This window comes from Pipistrellus hanaki (genome assembly GCF_964339955.1).
Source record: "Pipistrellus hanaki genome assembly, chromosome: 3".
Classification (NCBI taxonomy): Eukaryota; Metazoa; Chordata; class Mammalia; order Chiroptera; family Vespertilionidae; genus Pipistrellus; species Pipistrellus hanaki.
The window spans coordinates 108,166,512-108,183,976 of record NC_140505.1 but is presented as its reverse complement, the minus strand read 5'-3'; the positions used below and the strand labels follow the sequence as shown (position 1 = coordinate 108,183,976).

Genomic DNA, 17,465 nt, shown 5'->3' with positions numbered 1-17,465 from the left:
TAAGTAAAGTGATTCCTGGTGCTTCTAACCATTTGTTTATAGTTCTGAATAAGTTATATAAAAAACAGTGACTCAGATTCTAAAAATAAAAATGGCCACATGACAACTATCTAATGAAGTTATTTTATGTGCTGTTAACTTAGTGCTTTGAACCTCTCAGAAAAATAGGGTATTGGCAAAACTAATGTGGTTAAGATAAGAGGATTTGGGATCTGTATATGTAGGTTCAATCCTGGTTACACCACTTACCTGCACATTCTTGGATAAGTTGATTAACCTATGAAGTATCTGTTTCCTCAAATATAAATCAAGTACTAAAAGTACTTAACTCATAACGTTGTTGTTATTGACATTTTTTAAAAAATTAAATGAGACCACCATGTAAAGCAGTAGTGGGGAACTTTCTTTCTGCCAAGGGCCGTTTGGATATTTACAACATCATTTGAGGGCCATACAAAATTATCAACTTAAATATTAGCCTGCTCTATTTGGTTAAACATTTAATTAACTCACCCTTAATGCCTTGGCAGGGTCAGACCGAATGATTTTGTGGGCCTTATGTGGCCTGTGGGCTAGATGTTCCCCATTCCTGATGTAAAGCATGCTTCGGAATACCTGGCACCTAATAAATTTATTAGAGATTCCTAATAAATGTTTGCTGTCATGATTGCTTGAGGAATAGTAGTAGTAATGTGTTTTTATATGTTGTGATAGTCTTTCATGTTCCATTATCTTATTAATAGATTCTGGAAACCGAGATGGAGGAAGTGAAGATAAGTCTAAAAATGCTGATAGAAACTATTTAAATATTTTACCTGGTAAGTATTATTTCAAATTGCAATTTTCTTATCATACTAGTGACCTGGTGCACAAATTCATGGACATTAAAAGAGAATTAATTAGAAGAAATATTTTAATATTGCTATTTGCCCTTTCTCTGTAATAGAAGTGTCAGAGATGAAAGAAAATTAGTAAAATGTATATGAAAATCTTCCTCCTATCAGAGTCTGGGGTGCACCACAGGAACCAGAATCAAGTCCCCGCCCACCTACATGTGCCTCAAAATCACACAAGACCCTGACCCGGCTGGCCCCACCACCATTGGCCTACATACAGACCCAGCCGGCCCCACCCCGGTCAAGCCCCGCTGGGTGGGAGGCATTGCCTCAGGTTGCCTGGCCCTGCGTGAGGTCCCCTGTCAAGCCCCACCAGGCAGGTGGTGCAGCCTCAAGTCCCTTCTGATTGCTCGTGAAGGCTCATAACGGGAATTCAGCCTCCTCTGTGGACACAGCCATCTTGTGTTACAGAATCGCTGCTTTAGCTGTGGGTGCAGCCATCTTGTTATAGTGTGATGGTCAATTTGCATATCCCCTCTTTATTAAATAGGAAACATTGAAATCAGATTTGAAACATTAGTTTTTATGGCATACTTCATAAAAAGTTTGTCAGTGTATCATTTTAAAACAGCATCATATCTATATAGTATACTTTCACAGATGTTCTGCAACTTAAATCTTATAATTAGCACTGAGTTTTCTAGATCCATATAAGAAAACTTGCTCAAGCAGTTGCATAAGCCTTATTGTTATTTGCTATTTTAGATTTCTTCTTTCATACATTGATTTCTTAGTTTCTTTAATGAACCAAGAAATAATTTTATTCTGAAACATAAACAATGGTACATAGAAATATAAACAGTTGAACTTGTGAGAGAAGATGGGTCATCTGATTTAAAATCTTTCTATTTTCCCATCAACTTATGTACTTTACATTTCTTTCATTTCCTTATTATCTTGGGTATATCTATAATAATAAAAGCATAATATGCTAATTAGATTGGATGTCCTTCTGGACGATCTTCTGATAAAGCAGGGGCTGCAAGGGAAGCCTGGGTCCTGGGTGCCAGAGGGAAGCTGGTGCCGGCAGCTGAGGGAAGGAAGGCCTCCTCTCACATCAGTTTCATGCATCGGGCCTCTAGTAGTATATAAACTGGATATTCAGTCTCTTGGTCCTATCCCAGATTGGATTCACTCTGATGATCCTTAATAGTGTTTTTATGACAGGGCATAACAAGGAAGGCCTATCTGTTTACTTTATAAGTGTAAAGTCTCTTAAACTAAATGGTATATTTTGTAGTTTCATAAATGGCCAAGGTTGTTTCTTCATATTTCCTTCCCAGGTTTTCTATGTGTAGGTCACATTCCATTGAATCTAGGAAAATACCATAGCCATTTCTGGTATTATCTTGTCAGTCTTAGTCAGTTAACTTGTGGTCATCAGCTTCTGAATTTCCTTCCACCTTCAGATATCCTACCTTAGTGGATAATGTTAGAGGCCGGATTGCATCACCACTTTGTGGAACAGGAAACTGTCCTCCTCTCTATCTAAAAATACCTTCATTGAGACAGGAATCATTATATTTCTCTTCATAGATCCATAATTTAAATTATCCATGTTTTGTGGTTTTCTTAAAATGTACCAATCTTAATATCTCTGGAAGTACCATTGTCTGTTTCTGTTTTTGTTTTTAAACTTAACTGTGTTTTTTTTTTCTTTTTGTTAATCCTCACTGGAGGATATTTTTTCCATTGATTTTTAGAGATAATGAGAGGGAAGCGGGAGAGAGGGAGGGAAAGAGACAGAGAGAGAGATAGAGAGAAAGAAAGACATCAAATGTGAGTGAGACACACTGGTTGGCTGCCTCCTGCACAAGCCCCAACCGGAGCTGGGGATGAAGCCCACCACTGAAGTATGTGCCCTTGACTGGGAATCAAACCTGCAACCCTTCTGTCTGTGGGCCAGTACTCTAACCCTTGAGAAAACCCAGCCAGGGCAAAAACTTAACTCTTTATTGCTATGCTTATTTCCTTCCTTGTTCCTTTTTGGAAAAAGCCAATAGATTAGTATCTCATTATCACCACAAATCAGGAAACTATGCCATTAAGTCTGCATTAAAAAAGGAATATTAAGCTCTTCAACTAGATATGCAGGTAGGATCTGAATTTCTGTTTAATTAAAGAATGCCTACACAGCTAGGAAGTAAACAGAGAAAAAAAGATCCAAATCACAAAAGCTTTACATTTTTTAAGTTGCAAAGAAAAAATATTTTATTCATATAATTTTTAATTAGTAGTTTTGCTTTATCATTTGCTTTAAAATAATCTAAGTATTTACAGTCTATATCATCTAATTCTCAAAACTACTTTGCAAGAAAAGCAGACCGGCATTATTTTTTCCATTTTATACATGATGTACGAAGGATCTATAAGTTGAATTGATTTACCCAAGATCACTCAGCCAATAAGTGCTAGAGGCAGATCTTCTTAATGCCCAATCTAGTCCGTTTTCTACTATATTATATTGCTGTCATTAATACTGCCAGCTCCACAACCCCCCTTTTACTAATGGGTAAAATGAAGCCCAGTGACAGGGGTTCTAAGGTCACCCGAAGCGATGTGGGTGTTAGGAGCGGCTGCTCACTAAGTCATCTGCCTCACTGCTGGGCCATGGCCATATTTCCTGTAAGACCTGCATCACCAATGATCAGAGGAGTTTAGGAGGCGGTGCATTTCATTGGGCCCAGAAGTATATGGTCTCAGAGAGAGTCGTCCGGGTTTCTACTAAGCTACTTGTGCCTTTTATTGCCTTCCAGAAAATTGTGACAAAACTATTTTTCATCAGATAATTTTTTAAACTTTTTATTTGACTAGTTTATTTTCATGTTTATGTCTCTGCTTTTTTTTTTCTTTAATTCATTTTTCTGCTTATCTAATTCTTTTATCTTAAGTTAAAAAGAAAAATACCTCCTATAATAGAAATGGTTAAACATTGTGCTAAAGTACACTGAGTACCTTTAACTATACTATTTGTTAATAAGTACGTATAAGTAAAATCCTGAGATGATGACTTTGAAGCCAAGGTAAGAAGACTGTGTAGGGCAGGGGTTAGTGATAGGAGAATACTTCTTAGAAGAGCACAGCTTTCCTAGAAGGACATACCAGAATTTCCTGGCAACAAAGTGTATTTTTAAAAACATATTCTTTATGTTTTATATTTTGTTTCTTTATATGACAGAAACTGTAGAATACAAAAGCTGATGAGATTTTATATTCTGTAGCTAATGTGGCTACATAGAAAATGCAATGATTGTAGGAGGCATGGATTTTAAGTTTTGATGACTTGTATACATGCATATAAGGACAACCAATGGACATAAAACTCTAGGGAGGGAGGGAATGTTTGGGAGGAAGGAAGGGGGGCAAAAAAAAATCAATAAAATATATTAAAAAAATAAAATAAAAAAATAAAAAATAAATAAAATTCAGTCTAAGACATTTGTTCATCCATTCATTCGACAAATGTTTATTAACTACCTTCTATGTACCAGGTACTCTTCTGTGTGCTAGAGATAGAACATTAAACAAGATAGACAAAATTCCTAGTTATGGAATGTAAACAAAGGGTCTCTTTAAAATAATCTCATAAACAATGCAAATCTCATTGCCAGGAATAGAATAAAACGTAACAAAGAGAAGTGAGAGTTGAGGAAGTCCTCCAGCCCCTGGAACAGTCAAGAAAGCCTCTCTAAGGAGGTGGCTTTTGATCTGAGACATGATCAATGAAAAGTCAGCTGTACAAAAATCCTGGGGACACTTTTCACAAAGCAGCCGGAATTGGGAACAAGCTATACATGTTTGCAGAACTGAACAAAAGCCAGTGTGGCTGGGCAGGAAGAGAGAGATTGAGACAAGAGGATGTCAGACAGATAGGCAGTGTCCAAATCATAGGCCTTGCAGATCACAGTAAAGCATTTGGACTTTTTTCTGAATGTGCTGTGAGCCTGTTGGGGGATTTTACGTAGCGGGTTGATATAATGTTATTTACATGTAAATCATTTGCTTGCACTATGGGCAACAATGGAAACAGAGAGATTCATTAAGAGGCTATTACAAAAACCTAGGTGAGAGGTGATGGTAGCATGACTAGGTGATAGCAGTAAAAATAGAGTGCTCATATTTGAGATATTTTTTGGAGATGTTACTGAAAATAGTTGGTGGTGAATTGGAATGGGGATTGGACAGGCACATTGAGAGAAAAAAAGTAATGAAAGGCACTTTTGTGTTTCTGTTCTGAGCAAATAACTGGACAGAAATTAGACCCATAAATTGAGATGGGAAAGAGCAGATTTAGGATGTGAGGATGACAGGTAGTCAAGTAACCTGTTTTTACATGATAAGTTTGAGTTAAGTGGGACACTGAGCATTGATATCAACATAGAGATGATGAATACTCATTTGATTTACTTACTACTTGGTGGTTACTACATAACCAATTTATGAATCTAATGCAAGAGTGGCTATTGCTTCTTTTTCCATAACTTTCTCTCCAAGAATTTATATGCAGTAATTATAATTGCTTCTGGAACCCAACATAGGTTCCTGATTCACTTCTACTAGTTTGGTACATTGATTGCCCATTCCAGCTCTTTGTGCTCTCCATTGATGGCGTGATTTAGCCATTTGAAAATCATGATTGTGTTTGTTGTTCACAGGAGAATTTTACATTACAAGGCATTCTAATCTCTCAGAAATCCATGTTGCTTTTCATCTTTGTGTGGATGACAATGTGAAATCTGGAAACATCACTGCTCGCGATCCTGCCATTATGGGGCTCCGAAACATACTCAAGGTTTGCTGCACCCACGACATCACAACAATAAGTATTCCTCTCTTGCTCGTGCATGATATGTCAGAGGTGAGCATATAGGAAAATGCTGTAATTGTATGAATATATAACCCTCCATATTGTGTGCTAACAATAATCACTTTACATTTTAAAAGCACTTTTTTTTTTTAACTAATGGAAATTTTTATCTCCTATCTGGTTGATAGGATTGAGTAGCATAAAATACAAAACAGTTAATAATTCTTAACCATTTATTTTCAGAGAATTATAGCATTATTCTATTGAAGGTAACTAGAATATAAATAAAAAAAATCATTAGATTTTTCTCCCTCCTTTTTCTCCTCTGTTTTGGTCTTGAAAATTATTTAGCATTAGAATTTGCCTCCACATTTGTATTTGGCTTAGGCTAACATTAAACTTAGTTCGCCATCTCTGAGACTACACTAATAGGCAAGGGACAGGAAGAATCCAGTTTCATTTTAACATTTTGTCAAGGATGATCTTTGGATAATACATGTAGTGACTTCTATAAGTAAAACATGGTATAGTCATGCACTTATTTTATTAAATACTGTACTTTATATTTTACATTTTAAAAAATCTCTTTTCATGACTGTTTGCTTTCTCTCTTGCTCTCTTCCCTCACCCACATAAAAACTGGCTACAGGGGCTAAGTTGTAGAAATAATGCAAGGACTAAAAATTAAATTTCACATAGTCTGGAGGAACAAAGCAGCCTCAAAACAAATGGATGCAGGCAGGTCCTTCTGGGGGAGGCAGGGGTCAACCTGGGCCCATGTCAGCAACCTGGTGCCTGCCTGTCTTGAGGTGGCCTTTTTTTTTTTTCAAGTAAAATGGCTAATTGGTAAGTGCAGATTGTGAATGTCAGGAAGGAAGTTTGACCATTGATTATTAGAAGTTATTTATTAAAATAAAAGATGTGTATTAATGCTTATGGTAAAGTATGTAAAATATTTTATGTTTTGCTTTTTAGAGAGACTGAGCCTCCACTAAGACTGATTATAAGAGACCTCATTTTTAAATGCAATACCCTATGTAAACACACATACACACAAATCATTGCCATATAAGGCAAGATGATTTTCCACTTATAGTCCATTTGTATTTTCACCAGACACATTATCATTTTGATTAAGAGAATTCTGGCTCTATACTGAAAGTTGCCTCATACTTTCTAACCTCTCATTCCATTCACTTCTGTAGCCTGTCATACCTAATATGGTATCAGGAGATTGACATCAACACATTTTCCCCCCACCATAGCTTTATAAAGTCTTAATTCCATCAGGAATTTTTTAGCCATTGTTAGGTTATCATCACTAATTAGTCCATATATAAACGAGCTCTTGGGGAATAACAAAGAAAGTTCGTAATGAATTCCAGCCACAAGAAAATGTTCAAACATTCCTGCAGCTGGGCTCCTGGTTAACCAGTTTATAAAAATGGTCATATGTAGGTGGGAAACAACCTCAAAGCAGTGTTTCCAAAAGTCACTAAGTTCGGATTTACTTCAGACATCTGATACTACCAGCGTTCCCTCTCCCACGAGGTTACAAAAGTTACATGTTTTAAATCGGGACAGCCAGCTGCAGAACATTAAATTTGTTTCCAAAGTGTCCATTTTAATTCACAAAAGTATATTGGGCCATGATCTTACCATTTGTTGTATTTAAACATCCATTCAGGTCAAGAAGTTTATTCTATAAATTCAGACAACACTACACAGGATATAGCGGTAATATTTGTCTTAGGTTTCCTGCATTTTCAGGTATTGTTTTCTTTCTCTAACAGAATTGCTAGACACTCAGTTACCACATTTTAGTGTGTGCGTGATGGTAATATCTAGAACAGACTATAGACTATAGTAAATAAAAAGAGCTGTAGAAATTAATTGTAGTGTGTTGTTGTTGTTGTTTTTAACAAAGGAAACAATAGTATGTCGGTAAGAAGAAACATATACTGATATTACTAGTTTTATCTGTGTAGATCTTTGTGATATGAAGATACTGTCATCCTGGAGTCAGTCTAACCTGATAGATGTGGAATGAACCTGCAAGTCAAGAATCCTACATTTTTTTTTCTTTTTAATTGATTTCAGAAGGGAGAGATAGAAACATCAGTGATGAGAGAAAATCAATTATCAGCCATCTCCTGCACTCGCCCTACTGAGAATCAAGCCCACAACCTGGGCATGTGCCCTTGACCAGAATCAAACCTGGGACCTTTCAGTCAGCAGGCCGGTGCTCTATCCACTGAGCAAACAGGCTGACTTTCTTTTATTTTTACTATTTGTTGAATAATCTGGGACATAGGGATTTTAATTATAATTATTGTGGTTGGTGAAGAGGTTGTTTGTTTTTAACTTTTTGTTACAGTATAATGCACATAGAAAAATACATATATCCTAAATATATAGCTCAAATTTTCACAAACCGAACACCAATGTAACAAATACCCAGATCATTGAACAGAACATTACCAGCACCCAGAAGCCGCCCTCATGTTCTCTTCCAATCATGTGAACCACAGTGCCCCCAAAAAGGTAAACACAACTTTCACTTTGAAAAGCAGAAATTAGTTAGGTGTGTTTTTATAATAATATAAGCAGAATGAATTATATAGTACATACTCCTTATCTGATGTGTTTTTATAATTCATTTAAGCAGAATGAATTATATAGTACATACTCCTTATCTGACTTCTATCACCCAATCTTATGTTTATGAAATTTATTTATATTACCATTTGTGTAGTGGATAGAGCGTCGGCCTGTGGACTAAAGGGTCCCGGGTTCAATTCCAGTCAAGGGACATGCCCAGGTTGTGGGCTCAATCCCTGGTATGGGGCATGTAGGAGGCAGCTGATCAGTGAGGCAGCTGATCAATGATTCTATCTTATCAGTGATGTTTCTATCTCCTCCTCTCTTCCTCCCTGAAATCAATATATTACTACTTGTGGTTGTAGACTTCATCCTCATTGTTATATGTCATTCCATTGTGAATTGTAAGCACAGAGCCTACAACTTTACTATTACTGTTTTACTATTTTTGGATATTTGGATAGTTTCCAGGCTTTGATTATTATGACACATATGTTGCTATGAACATTCCATACATACATGTTGGCATTTCTGTTGGGCATATACTTAGGGATGGAATTGTTAGGTCTCAGGGTATGCATATGTTCCACTTTGTTAGATACAATCAAATACATCCTCAGAGTGGTTGTAATCTGCCATTGCTTTTGAATATGAAAAGTGAGAAAGCCAGAGTAGTTCTCACCTTCTGATAATGACTGTGGAACAGATTAATACAAGTATTTCAGGTACCTCAGTGCCACATACTGGGGAGTAAAGAATAGTTTTGCAATTTCCTTCCTGTTCAAAAACTCATGAAATAATTCTGATATCTAACTTCCAAGACATACAGTGAAGACCTGTATAACATCTAAAGCATAGTAACCTCTGCAGTTAGCCTTATCCTAGTCAGAAGATTCAAGTTGAGTCATCAAGGTATGGCCATTAACTTTAGACAGTACTGTCTGCAGTTTAATCAGAATTGACATTTTAATTTCACAAATTTAGGATTGATTCTGTGTGTTCAGTCCCCATTTATCATCTAAAGTATAGCCATAGGGCCCAGTTTGCTGCCTCAGTTCCAAAGTCTGAAGTGTTTCACATGATCCATTCAGCTTTTTCAATGTATTTGTTTTTTTTAAATATGTTTTTACTAGAGGCCCAGTGCACGACATTCGTGTACAGGGTGGGGAGGGGGGCGGAGGTATCCCTCAATTGGCCTGCACCCTCTCTAATCTGGGACCCCTCAGGGGATGTCTGACTGCTAGTTTAGGCCTGATACTGCAGGGGTCAGACAGTCGAACATCCCTCTTACAATCTGGGACTGTTGGCTCCTAACCACTCACCTGCCTGCCTGTCTGACTGCTCCTAACTGCTTCTGCCTGCCAACCTGATAGCTCCCTAACTGCTCCCCTGCCGACCCAGTGGCCCACAACTGCCTTCCCCTGCTGGCCCAATCACCCACAACTGCCCTTCCCTGCTGGCCTTATGGCCCATAGCTGCCCTCTTCTGCTAACTTGATTGCCCCCAATTGCCCCCCCCCTACCATCCAGATCGCCCCTAACTGCCCTCCCCTGCTGGCCCAATCGCCCCCAATGCCCTTCCCTTCTGGCCCGATCAACCAAAACTGCCCTCCCCTGCCATGATCCGCATCCTCCACTGCCATAACCTGCATCCTCCACCGGGATTGGCCTCCTCTGTACTATGTAGAGCTGAGGGAGTTCAATACGCAGAGCGGCCACCGGACCCTGCCTCCACTGTGCATGTGTCATTTTGTGGTGGCTATCTTGTGGCGACCATCTTGGACAATGTCGTGCGAGGGCTACCTAGGCTTTTATTAATATGGATTGATTTCAGAGAGGAAGGGAGAGAAACATCAATGATGAGAGAGAATGATTGATCAGCTGCCTCCTGCTGGGGACTGAGCCCAAAACCCAAGCATGTGCCCTTTACTAGAATCAAACCGGGGACCCTTCAGTACACAGGCTGACACTCTATCCACTGAGCCCAACCAGCTAGGGCATCAATGTATTTCTTTCACAGTGCCTTCTCACAGGTGTGACGGTAAGGTTGTCACTTTGCCATGATAAAAACTTTATATACTCTTACCTAGCTCACTATGTTATATATCCCATCCTATCTAATAAAATGGTGATGTGCAAATTAACCATCACTGTGTCACAAGAAAGGCAGTGCCCATAGCCACAAGATGGTGGTGCCCAGTCCTCTCAGCCCTGCCAGACTCCCCCAGTCCCGGGTGTGGGGGGCGAGGGACGCAGCAGCTGCTAAGAACGGGCAGTATTCGCGGTTTGGCAGAATTCCCTTTTCAAAGATTTTGAGTGCTTTTTGTTTTAAGAAGCTTAACCAACTTTTGAGGCAACCCATTTTCTATGAAAGGACTGGGGGACTCCAGCAGCAGGTAAGCGGTGCGGCTGGACCTGCCTAGGCTTGATTTCAGAGAGGAAGGGATAAGGAGAGACAGAGAGAAACATCAGTGATGAGAGAGAGTCATTGATCTGCCTCCTGCACACCCCCTACTGAGGATTTAGCCTGAAACCCTGCATGTGCCCCAACTGGGAATTGAACTGTGACCTCCTCATAGGTGCTCAACCACTGAGCCACACCAGCAGGGCAAGGGTAGTGTTTTCAACCACTAGTGTTGGAAGAATTGGATATTCATATGGAAAAGATAAGCTTGAATTTTACCTCACATACAAATTAACTTCAAAGAGATCCTAGATCTAAACCAAAAAAGCTTATACTATAAAACTTCTAGAGGAAAACATAAAAGAAAACCTTGATGACATCAGGTTAAGCAAAGATTTGTTAGGACACACACACATACACACAAAAGCCATAAAAGAAAAACTTAAATAAATCATACTTAATTAAAATATAACACCTTTTTCATCAGAAGATACTATTAAGAAAATGAAAATGCACATCTCAGACTGTCCCATGGCCTTGGATGATTGACTGTACCTTTCTTGGTGTCTTTTTTTTTTTTAAATAAAGGTTTCTTGGTGAAATATAAATTATATAAATTTAAAATTCCATGAAAACATAAGACTTACTATTGTAGTTTTAAGAACTGTCAGTATTTCCTCTTAGCTGTAGGTAGATATTTCTTAGTCACCTTGCTCTCTCTGTACATTATTTTTTTAAACTGGGAGGAACAAGTCAAAATACAAAAACTTATCACTGTGCATGTGTGTACTCCCATAAGGCACTGTTCCTTTTTGTGAACTTTGAATCGGAGAAGTATTGTAAATATAATGTAAATATCAGAAAATTTCACTAGTCATTTTCATAAGCTTCCAGAGCTTTGGAAAAGAGGATTCTGTACCTTTTAGCCTTCTCAGTAACTAGACCCTTTTTTATTTGTCAATTTTAAAGTATCTTGTTCACAAAAAGTAGTTTCCTATCAAAGTCTTTTTGTAAAGAAAGTCGCTTTCTTTTTAGATTTCCATGAATGAAACAGGGATTCGCTCAACCTAAGGTTCTGAACATCTATATATTCAGTATTATAGAATATTGTAAAGGTAACAAAGAAAGCTAAAAAATGGTTCACACAACTTGAGTCCGCTGGGATGGGAGTGTGCCCCAAGCCCCACGGAGCTGGGCTTCTGTCCGCTGGGCCATGTGTGTGCCTGAGCCACGCAGCAGCAGCTGCCTGGGGCACACCCCAGCCCAGCAGCCCCACGTTCTGTTTGGTGGGCTTCTGTCCGCTGGGCTGGGGGTGTGCCCCAAGCTGCATGGTGGCCACTGGCAGCCCCTCGTTGTGTCCACTGGGCTGGGGACATGCCCCAAGCCACATGGCAGCAGCTCGGAGCACGCCCCCAGCCCAGCAACCCTGCCTTGTGTCCACAGCCCATCCTTCGTGGCCTCGGTGCTATGGGCGCTGCCATCTTTGTCGTGGAGTGATGGTTAATTTGCATATTACCCTTTTATTAAATAGGATTACTTCACAGTGTAGAAAAGAATTCAGTTGTAGTAACCCATATATATGTATGTATAGTGTCCCAAAAAATATATATACACATATTTTGAATAATTATAAAGGCAGTGTTTATTAAAATACATTTTCAAAATTGAGTTATTAGCTATTAAAGTGTGTATTAGAATTGCTAAAGAATTTCCCTGCAGTTTTTTGGTATAATCTGTTCTCTTTATACTTGATAGGTAACTAAACTGACTCACTCTTAGTAATATATTAGTTAATAGTAATGAGAGTGGGAGTTAATAGTAGGGGAAACTGGGTGTGAGAGGATAGGGAAATTCTCTGTACCATTTTCATAATATTTTGTAAACCTAAAACTTTCAAAAAATAAAGTCTCATTTTAAAAAACTATCAGAGTAATGCCATTTTGGATCTATTAAATTAGTAATAATGTCAAATAATATTTTAAGTAACATTTAAATATCCAGGTGCTAGTGAACATATGATGAAATTGGATGGTGCATACATTGCTAATGGCTAATGTAAATTGATCTAACTTTTAGGGAAAGGACTTAAATTTTATAAGTATACCAATAAATTATTCAAAAACAAGATATAGAGCCTTAGCCAGGCAGCTCAGTTGATTAGAACATAGTCTCAATACACTAAGGTTTTGGGTTTGATCCCTGGTCAGGGCATATACAAGAATCAACCAATGAATCTATACTAATAAAAGAATAATTTGTTAATTAGACCAGGAGACCTTCCAGATGTCCTTCTGGACAAAGCCATGGTGGCGGGGCCAAGGCAGAGGCCATTAGGGGTGATCAGGCCAGGAGGAGAAAACAGTTGGGGGTGATCAGGCCAGCGGGGGGTGGGCAGTTGGGGGCGAGTAGGCTGGTGCGGGGGGGAAGGCTTGGGAGCAATCAGGCCAGCAAGAGGGGGGAGGGACAGTTGGGGGCAAGCAGGCCGTCAGACAGAGTGGTTAGGGACGATCAGGCAGGCAGGCAGGCAGGCAGGTAAGCAATTAGGAGCTAGTGGTCCCGGATTGCAAGAGGGATGTCCAACTGCTGGTTTAGGCAGTCTGACATCCATTGAGGGGTCCCATATTGGAGAGGGTGCAGGCCGAGCTGAGGGACAATCCCGCCCCCCCCCCCCCCATGCACGAATTTCATGCATCAGTACACTAGTCCTATATAATAAAAGCCTAATATGCTAAGTGTCTGGTCGTCTGGTTGGCCATTCAACCAATCAAAATGTAATATGCTAATGATATGCTAAGGCCGCTCAACCGCTCACTATGACGTGCACTGATGGGGGAAGATGTTCCTACCAGCAGGTTAGCTTGCTGGTGGGGTCAGGCTGATTGGGATAGGCCAAACACACCCTGGAGCCCTCCTGTGGTCCCTCCCCAGCTGCCAACCTCCTGCGTCCCTCCCCAGCCCCAGTCATGTACCGGTGGGCTCCCTCAGCCTGGCCTGTGACCTCTAGCAGTCCGGGACCCCTTAGGGGATGTTGGAGAGACGGTTTTAGCCGTATCCTGCAGGCCAGGCTGAGGAACCCCACTGGTGCATGAATTCGTGCATTGGGTCTCTATCTCTAGTATATGAATAAGTGGAACAATAAGTCTCTCTGTCTCCCCCTTCCTCCCTCTCTCTCAAGTCAATCAATAAGTTTTTTTAAAAATACAGATATATATATATATATATATATATATATATATATATTCACACATATGCATAAATACATTCACTGTAATATTATTTAAAAATGGAAATCTAGCTATAAAGGGCTGTTTAAATAAATTATGATATATTAGTTCAATAAAACAACAGTTTTTAAATTGTGTTCTGAAAATTCCCCCAGAATCCTAGTCCTTTCTGGGTTTTGTTTTGTTTTGTTTTGGGGGAGGAGGCAGTCAGCAAGATTTTTATTAGTTTTAGTTCTAATGCAATAAATACCCTGTTTCCCCGAAAATAAGACAGTGTCTTATGTTAATTTTTTCTCCCAAAGTTGTGCTAGGTCTTATTTTCAGGGGATGTCTTATCTTTCCATGTGCTAGGTCTGATTTTCGGAGGATGTCTTATTTTCGGGGAAACACGGTACATATAGTACAGCAAATGAAAGAAGTCATGTGCCTAAAACACACACACACACACACACACACACAGAAGTCCAGCTGAAATTAACTAATAGTTGCCTGAATTTGTTCACAAACTGGATGAGCAACATTATAGATAAATTAAGATCTGAGTATGTATTTTTTAAGAGTTCTTTAGAAACAAGATTTGTTTCTGTTTCTAGGAAATGACTATACCATGGTGCTTAAGAAGAGCAGAACTTGTGTTTAAGTGTGTCAAAGGTGAGCATATCCTTATATTTAACAACAACCTATATTTCTTTCTCCCAAATATTCAAAATAGAGCAACCCCGGAGAAAAAAAATGTAAACATTACTCATCATCGGGTGCCTCAATAATGGTTTATCAAGCAAATATTTCATAGCAGACGTTTTTACTTATCCTTTCCTAGACACAACTATTCAGCCCTCTTCAAATGCAAGATGTTTTGATATTATTTATATTTTGCTCTGATTATAATTATAGCTTGTTTTTTATTGTCTTTTATTCTTTGAAAAAATAGAGCCATATATTTAGCCTTTGCTAACCTGTTTTGCCTTTATTGTATGGAGACTGAATAGTACTTGAGAAATCATAAGTGGGTGTGTTGACAAAGCGACGTTAAACATGTCTGGCGTGGCGAATTCACGTTACAGATGTTTATCTGCCCTGTAGCTGAGCCTCTCTTACAGTAAATGATTACCTAAAAAGTCAAGACATGAAGCCCCACAATGAAAATTCAGTTTATTTCTATAAAGAGCTGGGTAGGCTTGAAGTAGAACTCGTAATTCAGCAAAGTCTATTGTTCTGTTTTAGGTTTCATGATGGAAATGGCTTCATGGGATGGAGGAATTTCTAGGACAGTGCAATTTCTGGTTCCACAGGTGTGTTATCTTACTATATCTCACTCCAGTTTAATCTCTGTTACAGTATTTTTCCCAGATGTAGTGAGCACACTGCCCTGACTCAGTATAACATAACAAAATGCTAACAGTTTCCTCTTTTTTAAGTGTTTGGATGCCATAAAGGCACTTAGTTTATTTCAGTGATGTTAGCATCTACCATTCAGGGAATCTTTTTATTTAACCCCAAAACCAAACTTAACTCATTTACCCTTTCCCCCCACATAAATGTCATATAGTTTTTGAAGAGCTCATAGATAAGGGCATCAGCAGAGAGTGGTTCTGTATTCTGTGTGTCCCTTGGCAAATCAGTGGCACTTTTATAATTGATTACACTAGTGTTATCTAGGGTCTTTCTGGTCATCAGACCTTATTTGATAGGAACAACATATGTTCTCAGAGGATGGAGCGAGGAAAACACCCCAGTCCTTAGCTGCGCAGTTAAACCAGTCATGAAAGATAATTTTTACATATTGCACTCCATGTCTAGAACTAGTTTCATTATTTAAAATATTTTAAATGTTTAAAAAATCAGTTATGATTTAACAAATACAAACTTTTTTTTAACCTCTTACAGAGTATTTCTGAAGAAATGTTTTACCAACTTAGTAACATGCTTCCCCAGATCTTCCGAGTATCATCAACACTTACTCTGACATCCAAGCACTAAACCCTTATGTATTACCACGCTGGCAGAAGAGGATTGTTAAACTCGCCAGGAACTTGAGCTCTGTTGGGATTCTGTCAAGCAAAGATGCTCAGAAAGAGAACTTGTGACCCAAGCCACAAATCAAATCGTGATAGATGTCTGTTAAACATTCCAAAGACTCGTCTACCGTACAGGCTGATGATCAGCCCCTGATGTACACATTTATTGTTAAAGTCTCTCTGAAAAAAAAAAAAAAAAGTCTTTCCCTATTGTCATATCCTATCTGTGAGTACTAGTAGGTTTAAACTTCCTACAGCGGCATATCTCATGCAAGGACACTTGATGTAGGAGAGTGTTTACTGCATTTTCATAAAGACATTTGTCTTTTCCCAAAGGTATGAATCATATCAGGTACAAGTCTTAATGACTTGATTAAGCATACAAATAAAATCTTTCCTCTATCTAATTTGCCAAGCGAAATTAAAAAGCACTGAAATATACATTGCACATTTGGGCGTCTTGTGAAACTTTTTTTGTAGAAACACAATATATGAGACATATACTTTTTTAAAATTCTCCTATTTCAATAACTTGTTTTTAATGTACTCTTATGAAGGTTTTATAAGTTCATAGTCAGAAAAAGACATTGGATTCTTTTCCTCTGTCTTATCTTCCTTATATGACTTGCCCTTGTCTGTTAATAACATTTTGTGGGCTGGGAAAACTGTGTGCTTATTTGCAAGCCCAGTGGAAAGTTAGCCTAAACCAGCACATTCAGTATTGTAGTGCCCATCAGTACTGTGAGGATCATTTTTATTTCTCCATCCTGTTGTCTGCATTCTCAACTTCTTTAACCATTCTTCTACTTGCAGGGTTTTTTTTAAATATATTTTATTGATTTTTTTACAGAGAGGAAAAGAGAGGGATAGAAAGAAAGAAACATCAATGAAAGAGAAACATCAAACAGCTGCCTCCTGCACACCCCCTACTGGGGATGTGCTTGCAACCCTGGTACATGCCCTTGACCAGAATTGAATTTGGAACCCTTCAGTCCGCGGGCAGAGGCTCTATCCACTGAGCCAAACCTGTTTCAACTACTTGCAGTTTTTTTGCTGATAATGATGTCCCCATTTCTATATCTGCTCTGTTTCCTCTCCTTTTCCATTGTTTTTCTTTGTAGAAATACTTTTTCAAATGCTGCATATCGCTCATGTATCCCATCTGTAACATTTGCAATGAGTACTGACTACATTGACCAAAGGCATTTACAAAAGCAATAGTTCTGTCAAATTCAAACTGTATGGGTGTTGTAACTGGCCAATGGAATGATATGGAGGAGCTTTGATATGATAAAATGGTATATTTTTATTCCAAAAAACAAAAAGCACTCGATTAGTACGCCTAAATATAATAACTTGGAGAAACTCTTGGCATGCAAAATGCTTCCCCACACCATGGAATTTGTCTTGATTTCCTACTCAAGGAAATGACTGTCCAAGTAACCACCCTAAGGAGTTTATCCACTCCAGACTGTCCATTACAAACTAACACTTTCCAAATCCTTTTTCAAGGAAC

The 17,465-nt window shown here is 38.6% G+C and overlaps 1 protein-coding gene across 1 annotated transcript in view; it reads left to right on the top strand.

Annotated features, from left to right (window-relative positions):
* Window positions 1-16,351, top strand: part of FERRY3 (FERRY endosomal RAB5 effector complex subunit 3) — a 48,009-nt gene extending 31,658 nt beyond the window's left edge. Inside the window, exons 10-14 of the mRNA XM_084879266.1 lie at window positions 744-818; window positions 5,552-5,754; window positions 14,525-14,582; window positions 15,156-15,223; window positions 15,819-16,351. Of these exons, the coding sequence (XP_084735392.1) occupies window positions 744-818; window positions 5,552-5,754; window positions 14,525-14,582; window positions 15,156-15,223; window positions 15,819-15,911 (497 nt within the window). The 3' untranslated portion in view covers window positions 15,912-16,351. The remainder of the gene's footprint in view (window positions 1-743; window positions 819-5,551; window positions 5,755-14,524; window positions 14,583-15,155; window positions 15,224-15,818) is intronic.
* The last annotated feature ends 1,114 nt before the right edge of the window (window positions 16,352-17,465 follow it).